The 23,483-nt window shown below is 36.1% G+C and overlaps 1 protein-coding gene across 1 annotated transcript; it reads left to right on the top strand.

Moving 5' to 3' along the window:
- The first annotated feature begins 2,314 nt into the window (after window positions 1–2,314).
- Window positions 2,315–21,675, top strand: LOC149834822 (branched-chain amino acid aminotransferase 2, chloroplastic-like). The gene is made up of 10 exons (XM_090011574.1): window positions 2,315–2,520; window positions 2,961–3,040; window positions 15,512–15,686; window positions 15,871–16,047; window positions 16,150–16,281; window positions 16,480–16,578; window positions 17,800–17,916; window positions 18,653–18,748; window positions 19,808–19,920; window positions 21,384–21,675. The coding sequence occupies exons 1-10, from the start codon at window positions 2,386–2,388 to the stop codon at window positions 21,499–21,501; spliced, it is 1,242 nt and encodes a 413-aa protein (XP_089867700.1). The 5' UTR covers window positions 2,315–2,385; the 3' UTR covers window positions 21,502–21,675.
- Window positions 21,676–23,483: the final 1,808 nt, after the last annotated feature.

Below are 23,483 nucleotides of genomic sequence, written 5' to 3'. Positions count from 1 at the left end.
AAAATCAACGGTCTACAATATTTGTAAAATTTTGAGGCTCCAAATATCATTTTTTTCATGAAAAACACATGATCCAGGTGTGGATTCCTCAAAAATCGATCATACCCAATATATTTAAGGTGTCAAAACTGCAAAAAAAATATCAAAAGGGTAGAAAAACTTATTTAGCAATTATGATTTTGCACCAATTTTATATATAAGTATGCATAAAGCACATATATATATATATATACAAAAAAAAAACATGCATGAAAAATATATACATAAAATATAAACTATTAAGCATAATATATAAAATATATATACTTTAAGTATAATATATAAAAAATATATATTTCTTATTTATAAATAATATAAAAGGTTTTTACACCAGCTAGCCCCTTGTTTCATCGAAGAACGAACCAAGCTCAAGCCGAGTCATGAACACGAGCCTAACTACGAAGATGAGCCGACTCACAAGCTCTTTTCGCCCTTCAGCTTTGACACACAACCCCACTAACCAGAAGAGAAACACTAGGGTGTCATCGTTGGACTCGTCACGTCAAGTATTCTGAAGCCCACCCCCACAATGTGCCACCAACCATTATCCCTCACGCTTAGCCATCAGACCGGTGCGGGGCCCACCTGCCACATAATAAGTGATCTCTAGAGCGCATGGAGAGGAGTCCGGATGGGGTGCAATATGACTGCACAAAAACTGTGCATTAAGCACGTGATCACCCTCCATCAGGTCTTGGGCCTAGTCTATCCCCAAGATGAAGGATGATAAAGTGCTTAATGCAGTAACTTTTGTACCATCATATTGCACCTGATCTTTTCACCATGGGAGAGGACTTAAGCGAACAGTCGGGGCACTGGATTGTGGGTCCCACATCAGTGGTGGGATCCTACATAATTTCACGATGGGCTGCTGAAAATTTTGCAATCCCCAATCTAGAATCGATGCATGATTACAAATGTTTTTGCGTTACAAAATACGAATGAATAAGGCTTACTGGTGGTGTATTTGTAGTGTAATCTGAGATGGTTATATGACGTGGCACTTATCTCACGGATTTGGCTGCCATTTGCGGGAAGGAGTTAGAGGGAGTCAATATTTTAGGCGAGTTGACTCGAACTCCTCTTAAAAAGAGTAGGTATTTGCTACTCCTAGAAATCACAAGGATTCGGGTGGGTTCATAAATTTCCGTTGGTTCAAAATTTTTACCCCATTTATCTCAATAAATCTCATATTTATTTATTTTACCTCACTAAATCTTAAGTTTTTATGTTATATATATAATATATATATATATATATATATATATATACATATAATATATGTATATACATACATAATATATATATATATATATATATATATATATATATATATATATACATATAATATATGTATATACATACATAATATATATATATATATATATATATATATATATATATATATATATATATATATATATATATATATATATATATATATATATATATATATATATATATATGACTTAGCCCAGCCCAAATACCATGTTACGAGCTCCCAAACATGGTGAGGAATTAAAACTAGTTACAAGCCTGAATCATTGCTGGAGTTGTTTAGGCTTCCAAACAAAAAAGGAAATCCACAACTCCCAAATTCATTTCTCTTGAATTCCGCTAGTTCTACTCTTCCTGACTCCTTGCAACTCCCTCCAACACGAGTTCTCAAACAGAAGGAGGGTTAATGCACACAAATTTATTTTTGTTTTAAATCTATCTAACCAATATTGAAATATTTGAAAAAAACATTGCTATCATTTTCAAAAGCCAATATGATCTTGAAAACGCCACTATAGTTGAAAATCTTTCATAGCTTTTTACATTTTCTATTTATATTTCAACATAATACGTATATCTTTAAATATTTCACATACAACTTTATTGAGATTTTTCTCAAGCAAAACAGTTCCTCTTGGAGAAAATCCTGGTACTGAGGCTTGGGACATAATTGGTTTCAGTTTTATAAAACAATGTCAAAAGAAGGAAATGATATAAATTTCTGTCTTAAAAATCAAGTTACAAATATAAGGATTCAAACTGAAGATTTAATTTTTTCTTTTTTTGCTGATGCTAACAACGCCGAAAAAAAACACACACATCCAAAGAAATGAACAAAAAAAAAAACAGAAGAAAAGACAGGTTATGCCCAAGTTGACTGGCATCGAGCCATAAGCCGACTGGTACCGACTACCGAGTTCATCACTGATGAATTGGCATTTTTAAAGAAACACGAAGACATTTTGGTAAATGTCTTCCGGACCACTGCTGTTATATCGTTTGTCGCGAGAGAGAGAGAGAGAGAGGGCTGTTCTGCTGCTGCTGCTGCTTGTTGTCTGACCTTGACCAATGGAGAGCAGCCTCGTCCTACCGCGTCTACCCGCGTGCTGCCCTCGTGGTAGCAACAGCAAGGCGACTTCCTGTCCCTCCTCCCTCTCTTCCTTCTCTTACGATGCTCACCTCCGACCCTCTTCCCTCGCGCTGGTACGTCTCTTCACTTCTCTTCCTTCCCCCCAACCATTGCCTTATTCCCCCCCTCTTTCTCTCTATTTGGCCTGTTCACATCCCTACTTGTATGTTTTTTTCCTGTATCTGTGTATTCTTTTGCTATAATCTCTGTTTGTTGTTTTTGCTCATTTAGATAATTAGCAAATGAGTTCTACAAAAAGAAGTGTACAAATGTTAGGCTGATGTGCCTTCTGTTCTGCAAAACTTTTCTTTAATAATTTTACTACTTTTATTAGGAATTTCTTTGCGCAGCACAGTTTTTATCTTTTCTCTTTCTTTTTTTGTCTATTTGAGAGTCAAAAACCATTCTTCTTGGTTTTCTTATCCCTTCCTTCCTGATGCCTTTCGTTAAACAAAAAAGGATTTCTCTTGGTGGTCTCCAACTAATTTGTTTAGTTTTTTTTACATATTTGCAGCTGAAACATCTTTCTTGCACTTCTCATGTTTTGGTGGCTTCAAAAGCGAGGTGCGAGGCAACTGCAGGAACCAGTTATAGGTACAGATAATGATGTAATCTGGACTTTTGTCTGCTATGTACTTTGGCTGTGGCTTCAATTGTTTCACCTAAGTCTGCATTTTGAAAGTTTGTTGTTTTGGATGAAGATGATTAGAGGATTTTTAGTATCTATCAAATGCTTTGGCTGTCTTTTCTGATCATTGTATATTTCCTGCTTCTGTATTGCATGCAAATTCACTATGTTTGTTACTTACTGTTGACTCTTAATTGCCTTGTGATGCACCCTCAAATCGGAGGATGCAAAAATAATGTATGTCACTCCACTCTTATGCAGATTAAACTCCGTAAGACAAGAATAATTGAAATCCAACAACAAAATAACTCATAGAATTAAAGAAAATATTCAGAATCTCAATCATCAACTACCCTTAAAAATCCCATAACAAGTATTTATAGCATGAAAAAAAACCTTAACTCTAAGGCGGATCCTGGATAAGATCTGAATACAAAAGCAAACCAAAAAATAAAACCCACATCCTAAGTACTAACTACGGATCCAATTAGAACCTGGATCTCAATCCCTTCACCCTTTGGTCTTCTTTGTTTGTTTTGGATCCGTCTTCAGATCCATGACTGCATCATCCTCCCCGGCTTGGAAAGGATTTGACCGGCGAATCACAGATAATAGTATCATCACTACCCAGCATGAGGCCACTTAACAGATCGTCTTCATGAAAATAGATTGTTTCCACCTCTTCCTCTGCATCCCTGCCCTTCTCAGCATCCTCTTAGGCTCTTTGTCATTCTCTTCATGCTCGGCCAATTGGACTTGCTTGTGGGCCGTCGGACATTCGGCTGCTAGGTATCCCACTCCATCACAATGGAAGCATCACTGCCCACTCTCAGCTGTCCGCGCAAGAGATCTAGTATTGAACACGGGTCCTAGATCCTCTCGTTGTGGTGTTTGCTTGAGGTCCTTTTGAGTGTCTCCGAATTCGCTCCTCGAGTTGGAAAATCATCCTTGGATCAAGAGAACGAAGTTGCCCGCAAATCGCTCCTGGCCTTAAGCGTTTCCTCAATAGTCATTGCATGCTGCGTTACTTGATCCACATTCGCAACCACAAGACAAATTTATAAATCACAAAACAAAGACCAATGAAATACCTGGTGACCTATTGATCTTCAGTCTCATGATGTCAGCTTCATAGGTTTAAGTGATGAAATTCTGCCGTGTACTCAACCACATACCTTGAACTTTGACGAAGCAAGAGGCATCAACGACATGCCTGTTGGTAATAACTGAGTGAGACAAACTTCGCCTCCATGGACCGTAAGATCTCATCCCATGCCTCTATGGGCCCAAGACCTTGGCCCTGACGAACCTGACACAGATCAGTCCACCATAGTAACACTAGTCCTCGTAGGCGGGTCACCACAATCTCTACCGCCAATGATCTGGAACATGCTAAGAAGAGAAGTACACATCCATTGCCATCTTCCAATCTAACAAAGTATCGACGTCAAGCTATCCCGCAAATTCAGGGAGGTCCAGCTTGGCAACATAATTTTTCACTCGCTTGGTCACACGTCCCTAACGATGCAGGACTGGTATTGGAGGGTGACCGTGTCAAAAGTCTGCATCATCGTTTGGATCTGTCCGATCACCTCGAATTGTGTGCCTAAAAGATAGCTTCTCTAGTAAATGTCCTCGAGGCACTTCTAGCTACCTTTGATCTTGATGCGCAGCTGCTGGAATGTGTGCATACTGGTCCAAACGACCTCTCTGTAAAGCGGGATGGTGAAACAGACCCTGGATCTGATTGAGTCCAAGTATGGGGTTTGGGTTGACTTGGGTAGGCCTAGGTATAGAATTTAGAGGATAAATGGGTGGTTGTAGGTAGGCTAAGGGCTGATTTAGATGAGTTTGGGTTTGGGTTCAGGTGGCCAGGATAGTGAACTTGGTAAGGATCTGGTTGGATTGCAATCAGATCAGATAAGTATTGATTTGTCAGACCCGGAATGGGATGGGTCAGATATTGGATCGAGGTTTGAGGGGAATAAGTCTAGTTTGTCTTGGATCTAGATCTAAAATATGAATGAGTCTATCTTGACCTGGTCTGTATGGAAACAGGAGTTCTGTTTGGGTCTGATTAGGTCCAGTTTGGGATTGGATATGAGGAATATGAGCAAAAACAGGAATTTAGACTCAATCTAGAGGTTGTGCACCCTGAACTGGACCCACAATGCTAGGAATTGGCGGTTCTTGGGTTGGAACCGGTGAAAACTTGGCCAAATACGGATCCAAAACACCCAGAACCAAGTTCTGAACTGATAAATCAGGTTGGGACCCGCTTTCGGGGCCGTACTGCACCACAAGGGTTCCCACCTGTGGAAGGAAACCACCGATCATTAACCATCGACCAAGCATGACACTTTTAGAAGGGAAGAGCCCACAGAATTAATAGGTACAAAACTTTGATGACATGGTCTGAAAGGGAAAAAAAAATATGGTTAAAGTTGATTGGATAGTAGCACAGATTGAAGTGGCAAGGTGCTGTTGTCTATCTCTTGTCCATCTTAGCACTTCACACTTATGACTAGTCTTTGTATTACAGACTCCATCCATCCCGTGCTTAAGTGGTTGTATAAAAAGCAATCACGATGTTAAAAATGTGATGTATGGTGTAAGTTTTATGAAATAGATTTTTAAAAGATATTTTTGATAAAAACGGTTTATGCAAGCCTGACACCAAATAATAAAAACCGGCTCACACTAGGGTGGAGTCCAGGTCAAACTTAGGGAACGGGAGAAAAAAACTTTGTATTCCACAAAAATCTACTCATCATTACCTTAAAAATAAAAACAATTAATTAACTAAGAGCACGACCCTCTGCGGAGGCCTTAAACAAACAATGAAAAAAATAATTAAACGGTTTTATTACAAACCCAAAATAAATAAATGAATAAATTTTAAGCTAAAAAGAAAACAAAATGGTCTTCAGTACTTGAGCTTCTAGTCCCTTATATGCTTTAGCTGCTTTCCTTTCTTCCGAGGTCTCTCTGAGGGGCTCGAAGGGACCTTTTTGAGACCTTAGAGGGCTCTTCAGAGTCTCTTTTGAAGGCTCACCGCATGATCAACCGCTTTCCTGCAAGACAAAATTACAAAACGAGCACAAAACAATAAAAACTAGACAAAAATTCAATGTTAGTTTGTTCAAAAATCACAAAAAGAAGAATCTAACTATCTATAACAAACTAACTTCATGTAACAACTATGAACTAACATGTGACAAATTAAAGTACTAAATGAAAAAATAGCAAAACTAACTAACAATCGAGAAAATAACTGCTAACTGAATAAATTAAAGAATCAAAAGCTTTGACTAATTAACTAATACAACTAATATGCAAGAATCAAATTATGAGACTCAAGAATCTATGACTAACACTTTAACTACTAACAAGAAATAAAGAGTTAACCGTATGACAAGATTCAAGAATCCATATGGTTAAACTTAATAACTAACTCAGCAACTAATCAAGAAATATGAAAAATGACTAACCGAATTTCAAGAATTAACAATCAATATCGTAACTATATAACAAAAACAATAACTACAAACTACTTGCTTTACAATATTTCAAAATAAAAACTAAGTCTAACTATCTAAATATGGAAATAAACTATCTAGACTATTTCTAAGCTAAACATATCAATCAATGAATTAAAGAACAAGATTCAGTTATTACTAATCTAGCAAAACTAGTGATTTACAAAACTAATTGATTTAACGTGATTCAAATAAAATTAAATATGACAAAATGAATTACAAACTATTCCTAATCTATGGCTAATCACAATTGAATAAAAGAATATATTAACTAAACCATTGAGAGAGAAAATGATAATTGGAATCAAAGGTAAATCAGCTACTATTTAAACTAACAATGAATCTAAGCTATATTAAAAATCTAAGTTTGAACTAAAATTACGTGAATCAAACAAAAAATAAATTGACTAATGAAATAAACTAAGCTAAGCTGCAACTACTATGATTAAAATAAAATAATATTAACTATTCTAAGAAAACCGATATTGAAAATAAAGAAAAGACAATTGGCTAAATAATTTTAACTAATCTACTTTTTAAGTCACTAATCTAATTTAATCTAATGAATTTAAATTAACCACTACTAATCTAATTACTGTAAAAGCACAATTTACCATTAATTGAAATTAACTAAAAAGAAAATTTACAACTATCTAAATGCAACCAATATGCAATGAATATGTCATGCTTTATGCAATGAAACACTTATCTAACTAAAAACTATGGAGAAATGAGGGAAAAGAAACATATCTCAAGATCCGTTTTCGATTGAGGGGTTGAGAAGAAGAAAGTGATTTTACTTCTGAGCTACACGTTCCTCCGTCGGGGGGTGGGGTGGGGTAAGAAGAACCGACATCAGAATAAGGTTAGAAGTAGGAAGAAAACGGAGGAGAAAGGAAGAGAACAAGGGAGAACCAATTGGGAATGAGGAGGGGGAAGAGAAGAGAAGAGAAGAGGGAGAAGATGCCTGCATTTTCTCAAGAGAGAAAAACGTTTCCTATGGCTGAAAAGATATTATTTATACTAAAAATTAGGTTAGAAAACATGTTTTCTAAAAAGGCCCAATTAATTTTTAGAATTTTCAAAATAGTGCCTCTAGAAAAATGTGTTTTCAAGAAAAATATACTTCTAAAGAAATTAAAATTAATTACTACACTCCTAATCTAATTAGACTACACATTAGAAAATTCTAAACCAACTAAAACTTTGAAAAACGCAGGAAAGAGCTTGAAATATGCGATTTTACCTTTATTTTCAATTTCAAAGTAGTTTCTCAAAAACACTGATAATAATGAGTTTTTAATGCAATTTTCACTGGATTATGCATAAAATAATATGAATAAAATGCAGAAATTATGCATGATCGAATTCTCCTATGCTTATCGTTTGCTAGTCCTCGAGCAGACTGACCCTAAACGAAAAGCAAATGACAACTAAACAAAGCAAAAAGCTAAATCACTTTCGTACGAATCACGGTTGCATTTAGCATATGCAACAAATCTTTTTAAACCCCTGGGTTACCCCAGTGGATGAGTAAGGTCTCGTGAGGGTTTGCAGTGATGCTACCTACAAACATCTCTGTCATGCGTGCATAAGATTTAAATTCAAAAACATTAGGCAACTAAGGAGTTTGTTTTCACAAATATTTCAGGCCATTACACTTTCAAAACATAATTAGAGCCTTTTACATGCCACCACAGAGTAAAACAGTTTCTTTTACTTTTCTAAGAAAAACCATAATCATGTATGCTTTATTCTCGGAAAATCAAATACACACATGTCATTGTTTATTTATCTTTACTCATATGTTTTCTGCACATGTTTTCTCAATACTTATTCCTAAGCAGTGAACTTTATCTTTTATGCTCATGATTTTTCTTTTTTTTTAATTTTTCATTTTTTTCTTTTCTTTTTGTTGAGCACTATGTCAAATTTCTAGTTTTCATGACCCGTGTATTGAGCTTTGGGTCAGTGACTCCCAGGCCAGACGACCTTAGGGCACTAGATACAAAGTATCCCTCGGACTTAATTGCTTGAGTCACTAGACCTTCAATTTTAACAGTTTTACGTATAGCTTGCTTCTTGTCATGCACAATGTCAATATCTCTTAGGCTCTCTATAAAGTCCATGTAACGGGCTTTCGGGTCGGTGACTCCCAAGCCAAATGACTTTAGGGCACCAGGTGTAAACACCCCTCAGGCTCTACTTGCTCGAACAAAATAGGCCACATATATCAACTTAGACAAAGAAATGATTTCCTTCATTATCCTTTTCGACATGGGAATCAAACACTTCAACTTGTGTCTGAGCCCAGTTGCTGGGGAATACGAAGACTTCAAATAACTAAACGTATGCTCTTTTTCACTTTTTGAGCTCTTCTTTTCAATGTTGTTCATTTGCTTAGTTTTTCAACAATAAACTGTGCATGTTCATACTTGTGATTCAATAAAACTCTAACATGCATCTATCATCATTTCTTTAAAATCCACATAAATAACCATGTTTTTCTAGAACGGTGTCGATTTTTTTTCGTAGGGTTTAAAAATTCTCTAAAAACATTAGATTATGTAAAGCATTCATATAAGATCAAACTCCTTCCTTAAAAACCTAATTTTTATGAGTTTTCATCAATGCAAAAATTGGATAAAAAGAAAAATATTGGGTGTGCAAACTACACCCTTCCTCATGCTTGAATGACACTGTCATCAGTGGCACTCCCCCATGCTTATATGAAACTAGATTATATGAAACTAGATGAATGCACACTATAGAATAAAAGACATGCAAGAGATGAAGTAAAAGTCACCTGATCCGTGTTATGAAATCTGTCCTGTCACCTGGAACTCATAAATCATATAAAAAAAGAATGAAATATATACATGATTTATCATCCATGCTCATGAAACAAAAGAAGCAAAAACTACTGGATTACTAAAATTACAACATAATGGGCTGCCTCCCATAAAGCGCTAAATTTTACGTCTTCAGCCAAACGGATCTCTGGTGATCTTCCATCGTCTATGAGATCAATGGACTGATGGTCATGCTCAATCTGGAGGTCTTAGGTATATGGTCTCATCTTTTGCCCTGTCCACTATGTGGGGACGCTTCTCATATAATGAGCCATGAACCAAAGTATCATCCATGCATTTCTCCAACTGTGATGGATCAAATTGCTTCCATCGAGGATGGGTGCCTTCCATATGAAAACATTCATCATTTCCTGTCGCTCTTATGGCAGTATCAAATATGTTTGGCTGCAAGCGCTTGTTGCCAAATGAGACATCCATCTCTCCTGTACGACAGTTAATTTATGCGTTGGCAGTGACCAAGAATGGTCTGCCGAGAATAATGGGTGTTCGATGAGCGACATCAGTACCTTCCATATCCAGAACGAGAAAATCATCAGAGAAATAAAAGTCCCCGAACTTGACTAATACATCTTCTAATATTCTTTGAGGAATCTTGGTAGACCTGTCAGCCAACTGTAAGATGGTCGTGGTGGGTTTTAAATCTCAAATCTCAAAAGTGTCATAAAGGAAACCCGGCAATATGTTCACACTGGCCAAAAGATCAAGCAAAGTACGCTCGATGGTCATGTTCCCGATGACACAAGAGATGATCGGTGCCCCTGGATGCTTCAGTTTAGGTGGGGCTTGGTGCCGAAACACCGAGCTCACTTGCTCTGTCTGAAAGATCTTCTTGAGCAACGATCTCAATTTTCTCTTCTGCTTGTAAGGTTCTTTAAGAAACTTTGTATATGCAGGCAACTGTTGGATGACATCGACCAAGGGGAGGTTTATGTGAACATGATTGAATATGTCAAGCATTTCGTGCATTCTAGCCCCATGCTTGCCAAAAATATATGGTTTTTTCAAAGCCAAAGAAAAAAGGGGCTTTAGGAATATACGAAGGAGAAGGCATAGGCCGTGGGCCCTGCCCGCTTTCCTTGGGTCTGGTAGGAGAGATTGACTGGTCAATAGGTCTATCATTGGACTCTTCAGTCTTCTCCTGACTAGGGTGGAGTTCCTTTCCACTCCGAAGGGTTATAACAGAGTTGGCCTGCTCTTGACGAGACTCTATGAGGTGCAGGTCGTGGTGCATGGGTTCCTTACCCCTCAGGTTGACAACAAACTGACTAGGAAGACTTTCCTCGCTGCGCCTGCTAAAGGCTTCAGCCAACTGTCACATCTGAGTCTCTAGCTTCGCTATTGACTGCGTATGAGAATTGAGGTTGACCTTAATGTCAGCAAAGGCCTCGAGAAGCTTCTCCTGAAAGGTCTGGCTCGTTGCGGGCTCTAAGGGAAAAAGGCAAACTAAGTAGGAGAGGTGCCCGTGAGAATGTAGACCGTGGGTAACCTTGTGGGACGTTACCCGGTCTAGTCTGCATCTGGGAAGGCATATGAGATGGGGCTTGTGGATTGCTCCGAGCAAAGTTGGGGTGATTTTGCCATCCTGGGTTATAGGTGAGTGCATAAGGATTGTGCACCGGTCTGGCGAAACTTTAAGCAACATTCACTTGCTCCTGAACAAATTCATGATAGAGTGGCGCTGCCAGATTGATAGACTTTCCGGATCAACTGGTCCACTTTGATTTACAATACATGATTGGACCCAACTTAAAAAATTCTTCCCTTTTTAGGATCACCAGGAACATATGTGGTCCTATCAAGCCTCGAGGATAGGGCATGGTGCATAGAATTTTTACTCAGTGTTTCAAAAATTGGTTTGTCTTACCAATTGGGAAATACTTCTTTAGAAACTCTCTCTGCATTCTGTCTCAAGTGGTAATCTGAATCGTATCTAAAGCCTTACGCCAGTGCTTGGCTTTATCCTTGAGAGAGAACGGAAACAACATGAGCCTTAGCGCATCATTTTTGAAATTATTGATCTGCACCGTAGAGCAAATCTCGAGAAACTCATCAAGGTGACGGTATGGGTCCTCGTTGCTAAGGCCGTAAAAAGAGGATAGCATTTGAATGACACTGACCTTGATTTCAAATTGGTTTGCTCCTACGTCAGGTTTCGTGATGCAGAAGACAAGAGTGTAAGCATTGAGAATAAAATACTCCCTAAGAGGACGAGTTAATTGCTAGTCATAGGGCCGGGTCTGCCGGCTTTCCTAATGAGAAACTCGGGGTCCTCTAGAGTGTCTACAAGCTCGAGGTCAAGTGAACGTCGTCCTTGCATACACCTGAGGGTAGACCGGTGTAGCAACCGTTCTAAAGAGGGGTTTTCTACCTACCTAACCCCTAAACGTGATCAAACCATAGCAAACCACAAAGCAGGCAAAATGAAATAAAAGCAGAAAAACAGTAGACACACACCACATACTTGCACCCAAACAGATATGTTGCAAAAAAACAAACTATGGGCATGGTACCAATCGTGCACAATCACCTCCTAAGAAAAAACCTAGTAGGCAGGCCGTGTAAAAAAAGTAAACTGGTTTCTAGGGTTCATAAGTAACGTGGTTCTAAAAATCACAAAAGCAAACTAGTAGTCCTAGTTAATGGGCAGGGAAAATAAATTAACAATTCTAAATATTATGCAAAAAAAAAAAAACTAACAATCCTAAGTAAAATGAGAACACACTGAGGCAATAAAGTGAATACTCGTTTCTTTCACCGTTCTCCGGCAACGACTCTAAAAATTTGGTGTAAGTTTTATGAAATAGATTTTTAAAAGATATTTTTGATAAAAACGGTTTATGCAAGACGAACATAAAATAATAAAAACCGGCTCACACTAGGGTGGAGTCTGGGTCGAACTCAAGGAACTGGAGAAAACTTTGTATTCCACAAAAATCTACTCTTTATTGCCTTAAAAATAAAAACAATTAATTAACTAAGAGTAGGACCTTCTGCGGAGGGCTTAAGCAAATAATAAAAAAAATTAATGGTCTTATTACAAACCCAAAATAAATAAATAAATAAATCTTAAGCTAAAAAGAAAAGAAAAGGGTCTTCAGTGCTTGAGCTTCTAGTCCCTTCTATGCTTTAGCTGCTTTCCTTTCTTCTGAGCGGCACAAAGGGACCTCAGAGGGCTCTTTTGAAGGCTCACCGCACGATCAACCGCTTTCTTGTAAGACAAAATTACAAAACGAGCACAAACAACAAAAAACTAGACAAAAATTCAATGTTAGTTTGTTCAAAACTCACAAAAACAAGAATCTAACTACCTATAACAAACTAAATACGTGTAACAACTATGAACTAACATGTAACAAACTAAAGCACTAAATGACAAAATAGCAAAACTAACTAACAATCAAGAAAATAACTGCTAACTGAATAAATCAAAGAATCAAAAGCTTTGACTAATTAACTTATATAACTAATATGTAAGAACCGAATCATGAGACTCAAGAATCTATGACTAACACTTTAACTACTAACAAGAAATAAAGAGTTAACCGCATGACAAGATTCAAGAATTAATATGGTTAAACTTAATAACTAACTTGGCAACTAATCAAGAAATATGAAAAATGACTAACCAAATTTCAAGAATTAACAATCAACATCATAACTATATAACAAAAACAATAACTACAAACTACTTGCTTTACGATATTTCAAAATAAAAACTAAGTCTAACTATCTAAATATGGAAATAAACTATCTAAACTATTTCTAAGCTAAACATATCAATAAATGAATTAAAGAACAAGATTCAGTTATTACTAATCTAGCAAAACTAGTGATTTACAAAAGTAATTGATTTAACGTGATCCAAATAAAATTAAATCTGAAAAAATGAATTATGAACTATTCCTAATCTATGGCTAATCACAATTGAATAAAATAATATATTAACTAAATCATTGAGACAGAAAACGATAATTGGAATCAAAGGTAAATCGGCTACTATTTAAACTAACAATGAATCTAAGCTATATTAAAAATCTAAGTCTGAACTAAAATTACGTGAATCAAGCAAAAAATAAATTGACTAATGAAATACACTAAGCTAAGCTGCAGCTAATATGATTAAAATAAAATAATATTAACTATTCTAAGAAAACCGATATTGGAAATAAAGAAAAGACATTTGGTTAAATAATTTTAACTAATCTACTTTTTAACACACTAATCTAATTTAATCTAATGAATTTAAATTAACCACTACTAATCTAATTACTGTAAAAGCACAATTTAACATTAATTAAAATTAACTAAAAAGAAAAATCACAACTATCTAAATGCAATCAATATGCAATGAATATGCTATGCTTTATGCAATGAAACACTTATCTAACTAAAACTATGGAGAAACGAGGGAGAAAAAACATATCTTAAGATCCGTTTTCGATTGAGGTGTTAAGAAGAAGAAAGTGATTTTACCTCTGAGCTGCACGTGCCTCTGTCGAGGGGGGGTAAGAAGAACCGACACCATAAAAAGATTAGAAGCGGAAAGAAAACGTGGGAGAAAGGAAGAAAACAAGGGAGAATCGATTGGGAACGAGGAGGGGGAAGAGAAGAGAAAAGGGAGAAGATGCCTGCGTTTTCTGAAGAGGAAAAAACGTCTCCTATGGCTGAAAAGATATTATTTATACTAAAAATTAGGTTAGAAAACATGTTTTTTAAAAAGGCCCAATTAATTTTTGAAATTTTCAAAACAGTGCTTCTAGAAAAACGTGTTTTCAAGAAAAATATACTTCTAAACAAATTAAAATTAATTACTACATTCCTAATCTAATTAGACTACACATTAGAAAATTCTAAACCAACTAAAACTATTAAAAATGTAGGGAAGAGCTTGAAATATGCGATTTTACCTTTATTTTCAATTTCATAGCAGTTTCTCAAAAATACTGATAAGAATGAGTTTTTAATGCAATTTTTCACTGGATCATGCATAAAATAATATGAATAAAATGCAGAAATTATGTATGATCAATGTACCATTTACTGAAACAACTATGTAGAGAGAAAATTAAACCAATTTCTTTTATTTTGTTACAGAACTCAAAATTAGCATTTTGGACAACTTTCTCATTACCATAGTGGAGTACTGATTTCCTAAGATCAGACAAAAGGCATGAATCTTAAATTATATATTCTTAAATTGGTAACTACTACATGTTTAGAGTGTATCGTATCTTAGAGTTTGCCCATCTTCCCTGACATAAACAGGTTTCACATTTGCATGAGTTAGCATTTGCCTTTACAAATTGAAGTAAAAAATACCTTCCAGGCTGTATCACCTATTTTAGGTATTAATGCAGCTGGAAATGGTTAGAGACTAATTTTTAATCTTCAAAAAGTAGCAAAGTTCACACATGTGGATATTGTGTTTTAGTTTAAGGGATGCCAACAATGATTGGAGAAAGTTTAGGCAGCCAAATTTGCCAGGATGTGATTCAGGTCCTAAAACAATGCATGAAGAATGAAATGGCCACATTCATACTAAATCCAATATTCCAATTGCATGTTTTGGATACTCTTCTAAACTTCAGCACTGGGCAATATTAATTTTCTTTCAAGCCCCCTCCCAACCTCCAGTCTCTCTCTCTCTCTCTCTCAACTGTCTTGTTCTGATAATAGTTGCATATTGGTGATTTCTTATGCATTTTCTCCCTCTAAAAAAATTTGAAATTTCTACTGGTTTTATATATATGTCTAGGATTCTGGTTTTATTTGCATCAAAAAGTCTTTTTACTTAAGATTGAAAACATATGGCCATGTAATTTTTAGATGGCAAAATTTCTGATAATCAGCAGTTTCAGTGATCGTTGTTAGCTTATGTTCCTTGAACTTGGCTACATAGTGGCAATATGGGCCAGTAATTTTAGAGAGAATATCAGTACCTCCTGTCATGTAATGATCTAGTCTTCTATTTTTGTTGTCCAATATCAAGTATAATAAATACTGAGATATGTGCGGCATAAAACAGGGGAACTGATACTGTGCCAGACCTAGATTGGGATAACCTTGGGTTTGGACTTGTACCAACAGACTACATGTATATCATGAAATGTTTCCGTGATGGAGACTTCATGAATGGCGAGCTACAAAAGTATGGAAATATTGAACTGAGTCCATCTTCTGGAGTTTTAAATTATGGACAGGTATTTCAGCTTGATATTTTGCTATTTCTTATTGTATCAATCCTAGTTTCATTTATTTTCAATATTTCTTATTTAGATCTTTAAACCATTTTGATTGAACTATCATATTTTAATCTGTTACGTGCAAATGTGATTGCCTTTTTAGTCCTACACCAATTATTGGTTACATCTTATCTGTTGGCAGGGTTTATTTGAGGGTTTGAAAGCATACAGGAAAGCAGATGGTAATATCTTACTTTTCCGTCCTGAAGAAAATGCTTTACGAATGAAGATGGGTGCAGAGAGGATGTGCATGCCATGTCCATCTGTTGAACAGTTTGTCAATGCTGTAAAGCAGACGGTTTTGGCTAATAGGCGTTGGGTACTGCCAAATAGTTATATTTTCTGCTTGAATACTTTGTCAGCACTGACTAAATGTTGTATTTTACTTTACTTCCGTTGGCCATTATGTTCCCTTCCTCAGGTTCCTCCAACAGGGAAAGGTTCATTGTACATTCGTCCGCTTCTCATTGGAAGTGGAGCTGTTCTAGGCCTTGCTCCAGCCCCAGAATACACATTTTTGATATATGTTTCTCCTGTTGGGAACTATTTCAAGGTTTGCTTGGATTTTCATTCCCTCTTTCATGCTAAAACATTTAAAATGTAAATGTGCAGTTCTTTTTGTTATTTTCTTTTTTCATGTCCATAGGCCTTTTCTGTTTAATTATAAAGTACTACCTGCTCAAATTAACCTTGAGTAACTTCTTTGCTGCTTGATATCATATGAGAACTCATTAATTCTATATTGTGTCAGGAAGGCTTATCCCCAATCAACTTAGTCGTTGAGAATCAGTTTCATCGTGCTACTCCTGGAGGAACTGGTGGTGTAAAGACAATAGGGAACTATGCTCCAGTAAGTAACTATAAATAAGTAGATCCTCTTTGTAGTTATGTTAATTTGGTTTGAAACACATGCTTTACTCGTCTATTTCATCTCTTTTTTAAGTGGCTAGGAAGTTTTATGTAAAACTAAATAGGTTTTGAGATTATTTTCATGATCAGATCAAACGATTTGTAAGAAGCTAAAAGCTTAATCTGTTTCATGGCAATCAGCAACTTCCCATTTTTTGCAAACACAGTTTACAGCTTCTTGTGGCAACGGGCCCTGACTCTCATGGTCACTTGAGATGGCTGACCCTTGAAATTGGATCCAGATAGACAAAAGTGCAGTCAAAATTGTCCATGCAAATTAGTTTAAGCTTGGGATATGGTCTTTGCAGGCCTTGCATTCATTTTTAAAGTTGTCAAACTCATGAGATGGCATAGAGGCACCTATGGTCACCTGCTCCATTGACAAAGATGTGCATGTATCATGAATCGATTATAGACAAGAAAAATTTAAAATAAAGAGACCACAAGGCCACAATTTTTTGTAAGGGTAGGTGAATTTATTAGTTTGCAAGCTACTCTGAGCTCAGCTTGTTAAGAGCTTAGTTTGAGCTTGTCCATTTACTGAATGAACCGAAATCATTTTCTGAACAGGCTGAACTCAATTTTTTAACAGCGTTCATTAAAAGGTTTGTAAACTTGACCTAAATCTTGTTTAAAACACAGACACACATATGGGTTCAAATCTCATTGCAGATAATTATTTTTTATTGAAAATTCTTAATGTTTTTTACTGAACCAAAGTCAACCCAGGTTTAGAGTAACCAAGCCATACTTGGACAGCCTAATCCACGAGCATCTCTTCAAGTCCTTTATAGTACGATAATCTATGTTACAATCAATTTTTAAATTGATGACCGCAGTATATATTTAAGGTTCAATTGTCTACACTGACGATCCCAATGATCTCCACATTCAGCTGTTAAACTTTCTTCGCATCCTTTCAGGTGATATGAATTCTCAAGATATATATACCTATTGGTGAGAATCAGTCCCAATTGTTGATGTACAATGTATACCTCTAGCATCATGTCCCGTTGGATAACCAAATGAGAATACATACTATTTTATTATGTTGATACTCATCTGTAGATGCATTTTGTAGATCGTGTTTCCATGATAAATCTGTTTCTAAATGCACAATTGATTCATATCTCTGACTTCATATTTCATTCAAATCTTGTAGGTTCTGAAGGCACAATCTGCAGCGAAATCCAAGGGCTACTCTGATGTCATATACCTTGATTCCATTAAAAAGAAATACCTGGAGGAAGTTTCATCTTGTAATGTTTTTGTTGTAAAGGTATGACAGATATTTTGGTATACCACATCGCATCGTTTGCCACTTCAGCCTGATATCAGATATTCAATAAGTTAGTTTCAGGTGTCTGAGAAGTATACAAGTTTTATATTAGAAATATTATTTGATTAACTTCCTTTATAAAATAAACCTTATATGTTTCAATTTTCATTGGCCATGAAAAGCAATCAGCCCATAACTATTTCAATGGGTATGTCATGAAACACAGTTTCAAACTTCTAAAGTTTCCTTCAGAAAAAATAGTTATTACATATATCTAGTGGTTCAATCTTGACCTTCAAGTGACATTGGATTGCTTAGTTGTGTTTTCTGCAATAACATGGAACAGAATATGGTAATATTTATTTGCTTCAATTTGGCTTGTGAAAAAGTAGCAACATGAAGTAATTGTTCCCTGTATGGTTGAAATTGAAGCAAAAATCATCCGCAGATAATGATTTCACTTTGTGAAGAATATCAAGGAGGCTACTTTCTTTCTGTTGTTTATCCATAATGTGGCCTACTATTTTCTTATATTTGTACTTCTTGAAGTTTTCTGTTTGATTTAAAATATGCTGTCCAATTTTTTGTTTGATCTTCCTGCAGTAGAAGCAACTGATTGTGATCTCTACATGTTCTGTTCTTTCTCTAGCAGAAATAAGCTTTTATAATATGCAGAGTACTTGCCCATATGCTTTAAAAGAGTACTCAGCTTTCTTTGATTTTCAACATTCCCCAGGATAACATTATTTCAACTCCTGCACTTGAGGGGACGATTCTACCTGGAATCACAAGGAAAAGTATCATTGATGTTGCACGTAGTCATGGTTATCAGGTACCTACCAGTCAAGTCACCTGTAGTGTAGCATATGTTGTAAGTTCGCTGTATTTCTTATTCTTCCTAATGCCACTATTTGTTGTCTTTTCTAGGTATCTGTTTTGTTGGTAAGTTACTATTAGATAACTTATGAAACTTTTTCTTATAACTAATCTTAATTGAATGTGAGTGAAACTACCTTCTGTTGCCTTAATAAATTCACCGGAGCATACACTTGAGAGCAAATAAAATTTATTTTTTGCTTCTGAAATGTTAGAGAAAGAAATAAAAAAATTATGACTTACATATGTCCACACACCTTGGTTTTCACAGAAGTGTAAGGGTCCATAAAGTCAAAGTTTCGAACCGATTGATTTTCTTCAAGTACAATAAGTGTCTAATCTGATGCTGGCAATTATAGTCATCTTTTTTCACTGTAATTAGTTGTTTACATTTAGGCAACTGGAAGCTAGGAAGAGAAGAAAACGGTCGTTACTGGAGAGTAATTTGCAAGAAACACTGTATGTTGAAACAATATTCAAATGGCATGAATTGCTATTGAGCACCTCAGAAGTGTTTGAGGTAGTATTTGACAGTGTAAGGTTTACTTCCAGTTTTTAACCAGATATATAGCTCATTACTTGTATTTTAGTATCAGTAATCACTTATAGGCATTCTCATTAATACTGCTTAATCTATGCCCATGCTATGGAAGTTAAGAGTTTAATGAAATTATTTAGTTTTTTCCATTTTGATAGTATCCAACACATCCCTTTTTTTCCTGATAAATGAAGATTTCATGGACTAGTTATGGTTCTGGTATACGATTTTAATGGCATTATGCAGAGTCCCCATCAGTCTAGTGTGTCAAAGTTGTTTCATTGCAATGATTAATATACTTCGAGTCTGGTTTCATATATATATATATATATATAAACAGAAAATCTGAAGTCAGTCCTCATCACTAGGATGTTTTCCTTCTGATTTTATTGATATAGTATCTGTTCGCGCAACAATCAAAAGATATACACATTTACCTTCCTATTAAACTTGAGAATAACCTTTTCTTTTGTTCAGGTTGAGGAGCATGCTGTCTCAGTTGATGAACTGATGGATGCTGATGAAGTTTTCTGCACTGGGACAGCTGTGGTTGTGTCTCCTGTTGGTAGTGTCACCTACCTTGGTAAAAGGTATGTAGCATTCTTTTTTCCAAAAATATGTTTGTGTTGATAGAGAGTTTGGACCAGAGTTACCAGAAGCTTCTTAGATAGGTGGGAAGCTCGCTTCCCAAAAACTTGCTTTGGAACCGCGATACTCCTCACCTCCGAAACTTGATGAGAACCTTGATTCCCCCACTCTTCTCCTATGCTTTCCGCATGCTTCATCTATTCCTCTTATATGTTCTCTTACTCAACTTTTCATATTTTTTATGTGTTTTCTCTCACTCTTCTCACTCACTTCCATGTGCTTTCTCTAAATTGGTAGTCATCATTTTTAGATTTTGTTAAAAATTTAATTCTTATTCTAAAAAATCATGAAATTTAATATTAGTGACTTTTGTTTTAGTTTTTATTTGTGCTTCATTTTGATTCCCATTCAATTCTTATATTTATTTATTTTATTCCTCGCTTCCTGCTTCCTATGCATTTTAAAATGCACCGCTTCTCGCTTCTCGCTTCTCGCTTCCGCTTCCTAGTCTGGACAATGTAAATATTATCTGCATGTCAAATCAAATTTAAGCAACATGCTTTTACAATTCTTTCTATGATTTAGAAAAGGCATTTTACTCAGTTTAACATAACTAATTTCAGTGTTTTCAGTAATCAGATGTTTTCATGATTTTAAAGCAACAGTATGGACTTTAATGAACAACTTTAGACCTGAATAACTAATTGGTAGAAAGCATTTCAACATCTTTTGGGGATAGATATTCATTATTGATCTTGTCACATGAATCTTTAGTGGTCTCTCTCCCTCTCTCTCAAGAAATATCTGTAAGATGGTTTCTGTGTAGATCATCAGTGGAATATGCATATGAAATATGATGCACAAGGAATTCTTTGGCTTATAATTTTCTAGAGGCATTCCATTTGCATTATGTGTCATTCTTGGGAGTCTTATCTGTTAAACAGGCCATGTAGGCATTTCTCTTGGCCATTTCATTACATCGTAGTGCTTTAATTCAACCATTACTTCGGATTTGGAGCAAATGGGTAGAAGACAGTCTGTTCTATTATTCAAGTATCTAAAGGATATGAGATGAGTACTCTCTACCCTCACTTTGGAAGAAGGATATAGGTTTTTGGAACAAGACTATGGATGTTGTAACTCCTAAGAAGAAGGTCGATTACTTAATAGTTTTTTATGATAAATGAATAATATCAAATACTTGAATGACAATGTAGTTGGCTAGATTGACTAGGATTTGGTAGTGCAAACTGAGTTGGCGACCAAGAGAATGAGTTACCTTGGCTCTCCTCCATTCTCGTTTCTATGTTTTTGCTAAGGTGGTATAGACAAAAAAAGGAGGCTGTTTAGGTGATGTAAATGGTTTTATGTTGTCAACTAGAGTTCAGACCTATTATGTCATTCAATCTATTATGACATGCAATCTCTTATCACAGAAACGGATCTAAGGATGATGTTCTTGCAGGGTGCAATATGGAAACAAGGGAGTGGGCTTAGTGTCTCAACGGCTTTACTCTGCTCTTACAAGCATACAGATGGGGCTCGCAGAGGACAAGATGGGGTGGACAATGGAGTTAAGTTAGGCAGACAACAATAAAATTTGCAGAAAAATAAAAAGATCGACTTACCCATGAGTGCACAGTCATTGTAAGTGCAAGAAATTGTCTCTTCATATTATGAAATTTTATTTGTTGACTGGGTACAGCAATGAAAGTTAGGTTAAGTCACACATGTACGTGGTTGGTGATTTTTTGGTATTCTGATTTGTTAGCTTTTCATTTATTTAAGGTTGGTTTGAAACTCATGCACGTCAAGCGTAATATGTGTTGTTGCTTCCACCCCCCCCCCCCCCCCCCCCCCCCCCATTGCATTGTCAGTATAGGTATCGGCCCTGAATCGTTTGGACACGGATTCAGCTGTATCAGTCCCCGATACCGATACTCAACTGAATCATTCTGCATCGTCCCAAAAAATAATAATAATTTATTATGTGTAAATCATAATGTGACACGTGTTAAAACTATTAAAATAATAATAAATAACTTTTTAATATTTTTTACATTTATTAAAAAGTAGCCGATTCAGGGGTGAAGCGTATCATTTTTTTTTTTGAATACAGGCCGATACCCACGGATACTGATAACATTGCCCGAGACATCACACAGTTTTGGTTGCCGATCAACTTAACCGGGGAAAGAAAAGGTCCAAGTTCCCTCAAGACACTGTGCCAGTAAGGTCCTGGAAAAGGTTGACGAGATTGCAGGGAAAAACTTTTATTAGCGCGCCTGCGTGCCGTGAAAGAGAGCTCTATGGCCCCACCTGGTGTTAATCTTCAGTAGAACACGTTTGAACCCTCTTCCCCCATTCCCTACCCTAGCCACCCCAGTAAGTGTTACCACGAAAAAGACGATGGTACCATGAAAAATGAGCTCGTCTTTTTTTGGGAAAAGAGGAGCTCCTGTTTGTGTTACTTGGTAAATATGCACAGGTTTGCTTGCATTTTGGCAGAAATGTGGTCACAATTAGTATCATTTTGCTTGTTTTCTTCTTAATTTAGCACTTTTTGGGGTAATTTGCAAATAAGCACTACTTAATGTAAGGCAAATTTACGTTTGGCAGTTCCAGTTGTCAAATATATAACGTAAATATAGGTATTTAGAAACTGCCTGAGTTACTTTTTATATCACTGATTCTAGTGAAACTCTTGTAAAGCGACACTTTTAATCTTTCTTTTTTCATTTGAATAATTTGTTAAAAAGGTAGTGATTTATCTTAAATATATGAAAAGTGAGGTTATTTGCATAAATGACCCTTTTCCTATGTCTCCTAAAAAAGATTTTCAAGAAGCCCCGCATATCACCCGGTAAGGGCGAGAGCAGTTACCGTCATATTGTATATAGCGTTACATTCCATCATCACCGCACATCACCCTTGATGCAGGTATTTGTGGGGCCCGCTCCGACACATCTCACGGTTATCAAGGGAGATGTGCTGTGAGGATTGAAGCATAGGCTATATACAGCATGACCATAACTGCTGTGGGACAACGGCTCCCTCCAACTCCTCTCAAACCATCTCCTTGGCATGCCACAAGAAACCATCTCCTTGGCATCACAAGGCGTAATGTCAAAGAATGATTAGAACAATAAAGTTGGGAACTGAAGCAAATGTTTAAGTCAGAAAATGCTGAACATTCAAGTTCCCCTTCATATATAGTCTATGGAAAACGTGTGATGGCACGTAAATCCAATTGAGATTTATTTCAGTTTCCAACTTTCTGAACTTGATAGTGAAGCAATTACCATTCTTTGGAAAACTACTAACAATTTGGATCAAGAACAACAACAACAACAACAACAACTACGCCTTCATCCCAAAACAATTGGGGTCAGCGATATGAACCAAAAAAGAAATTCATTTTGGGTCTTCCACATGAATCCTTTTCCTCCAATCATTTCTATCCAACGCCATGTCCTCGGTGAGGTTCAAAGCATTCATATCATTTCCTATCATCTCCATCCAAGTCTTCCTAGGCCTACCCCGACCTCTTTTAACTAATATATTT

Source organism: Nuphar pumila, chromosome 6 (assembly GCF_984573655.1).
Source record: "Nuphar pumila chromosome 6, dmNupPumi1.hap1.1, whole genome shotgun sequence".
Taxonomy (NCBI): Eukaryota; Viridiplantae; Streptophyta; class Magnoliopsida; order Nymphaeales; family Nymphaeaceae; genus Nuphar; species Nuphar pumila.
This window is presented reverse-complemented; position numbering and strand designations above follow the sequence as displayed.

Excerpts from the sequence above, each read along its gene's own strand:
- LOC149834822 (XM_090011574.1), top strand. The coding sequence starts at position 2,386 with ATGGAGAGCAGCCTCGTCCTACCGCGTCTACCCGCGTGCTGCCCTCGT. Across the intron at positions 15,687-15,870 it reads GAGTTTTAAATTATGGACAG|GGTTTATTTGAGGGTTTGAA; the intron begins GTATTTCAGCTT and ends ATCTGTTGGCAG. Across the intron at positions 17,917-18,652 it reads GTAATGTTTTTGTTGTAAAG|GATAACATTATTTCAACTCC; the intron begins GTATGACAGATA and ends AACATTCCCCAG.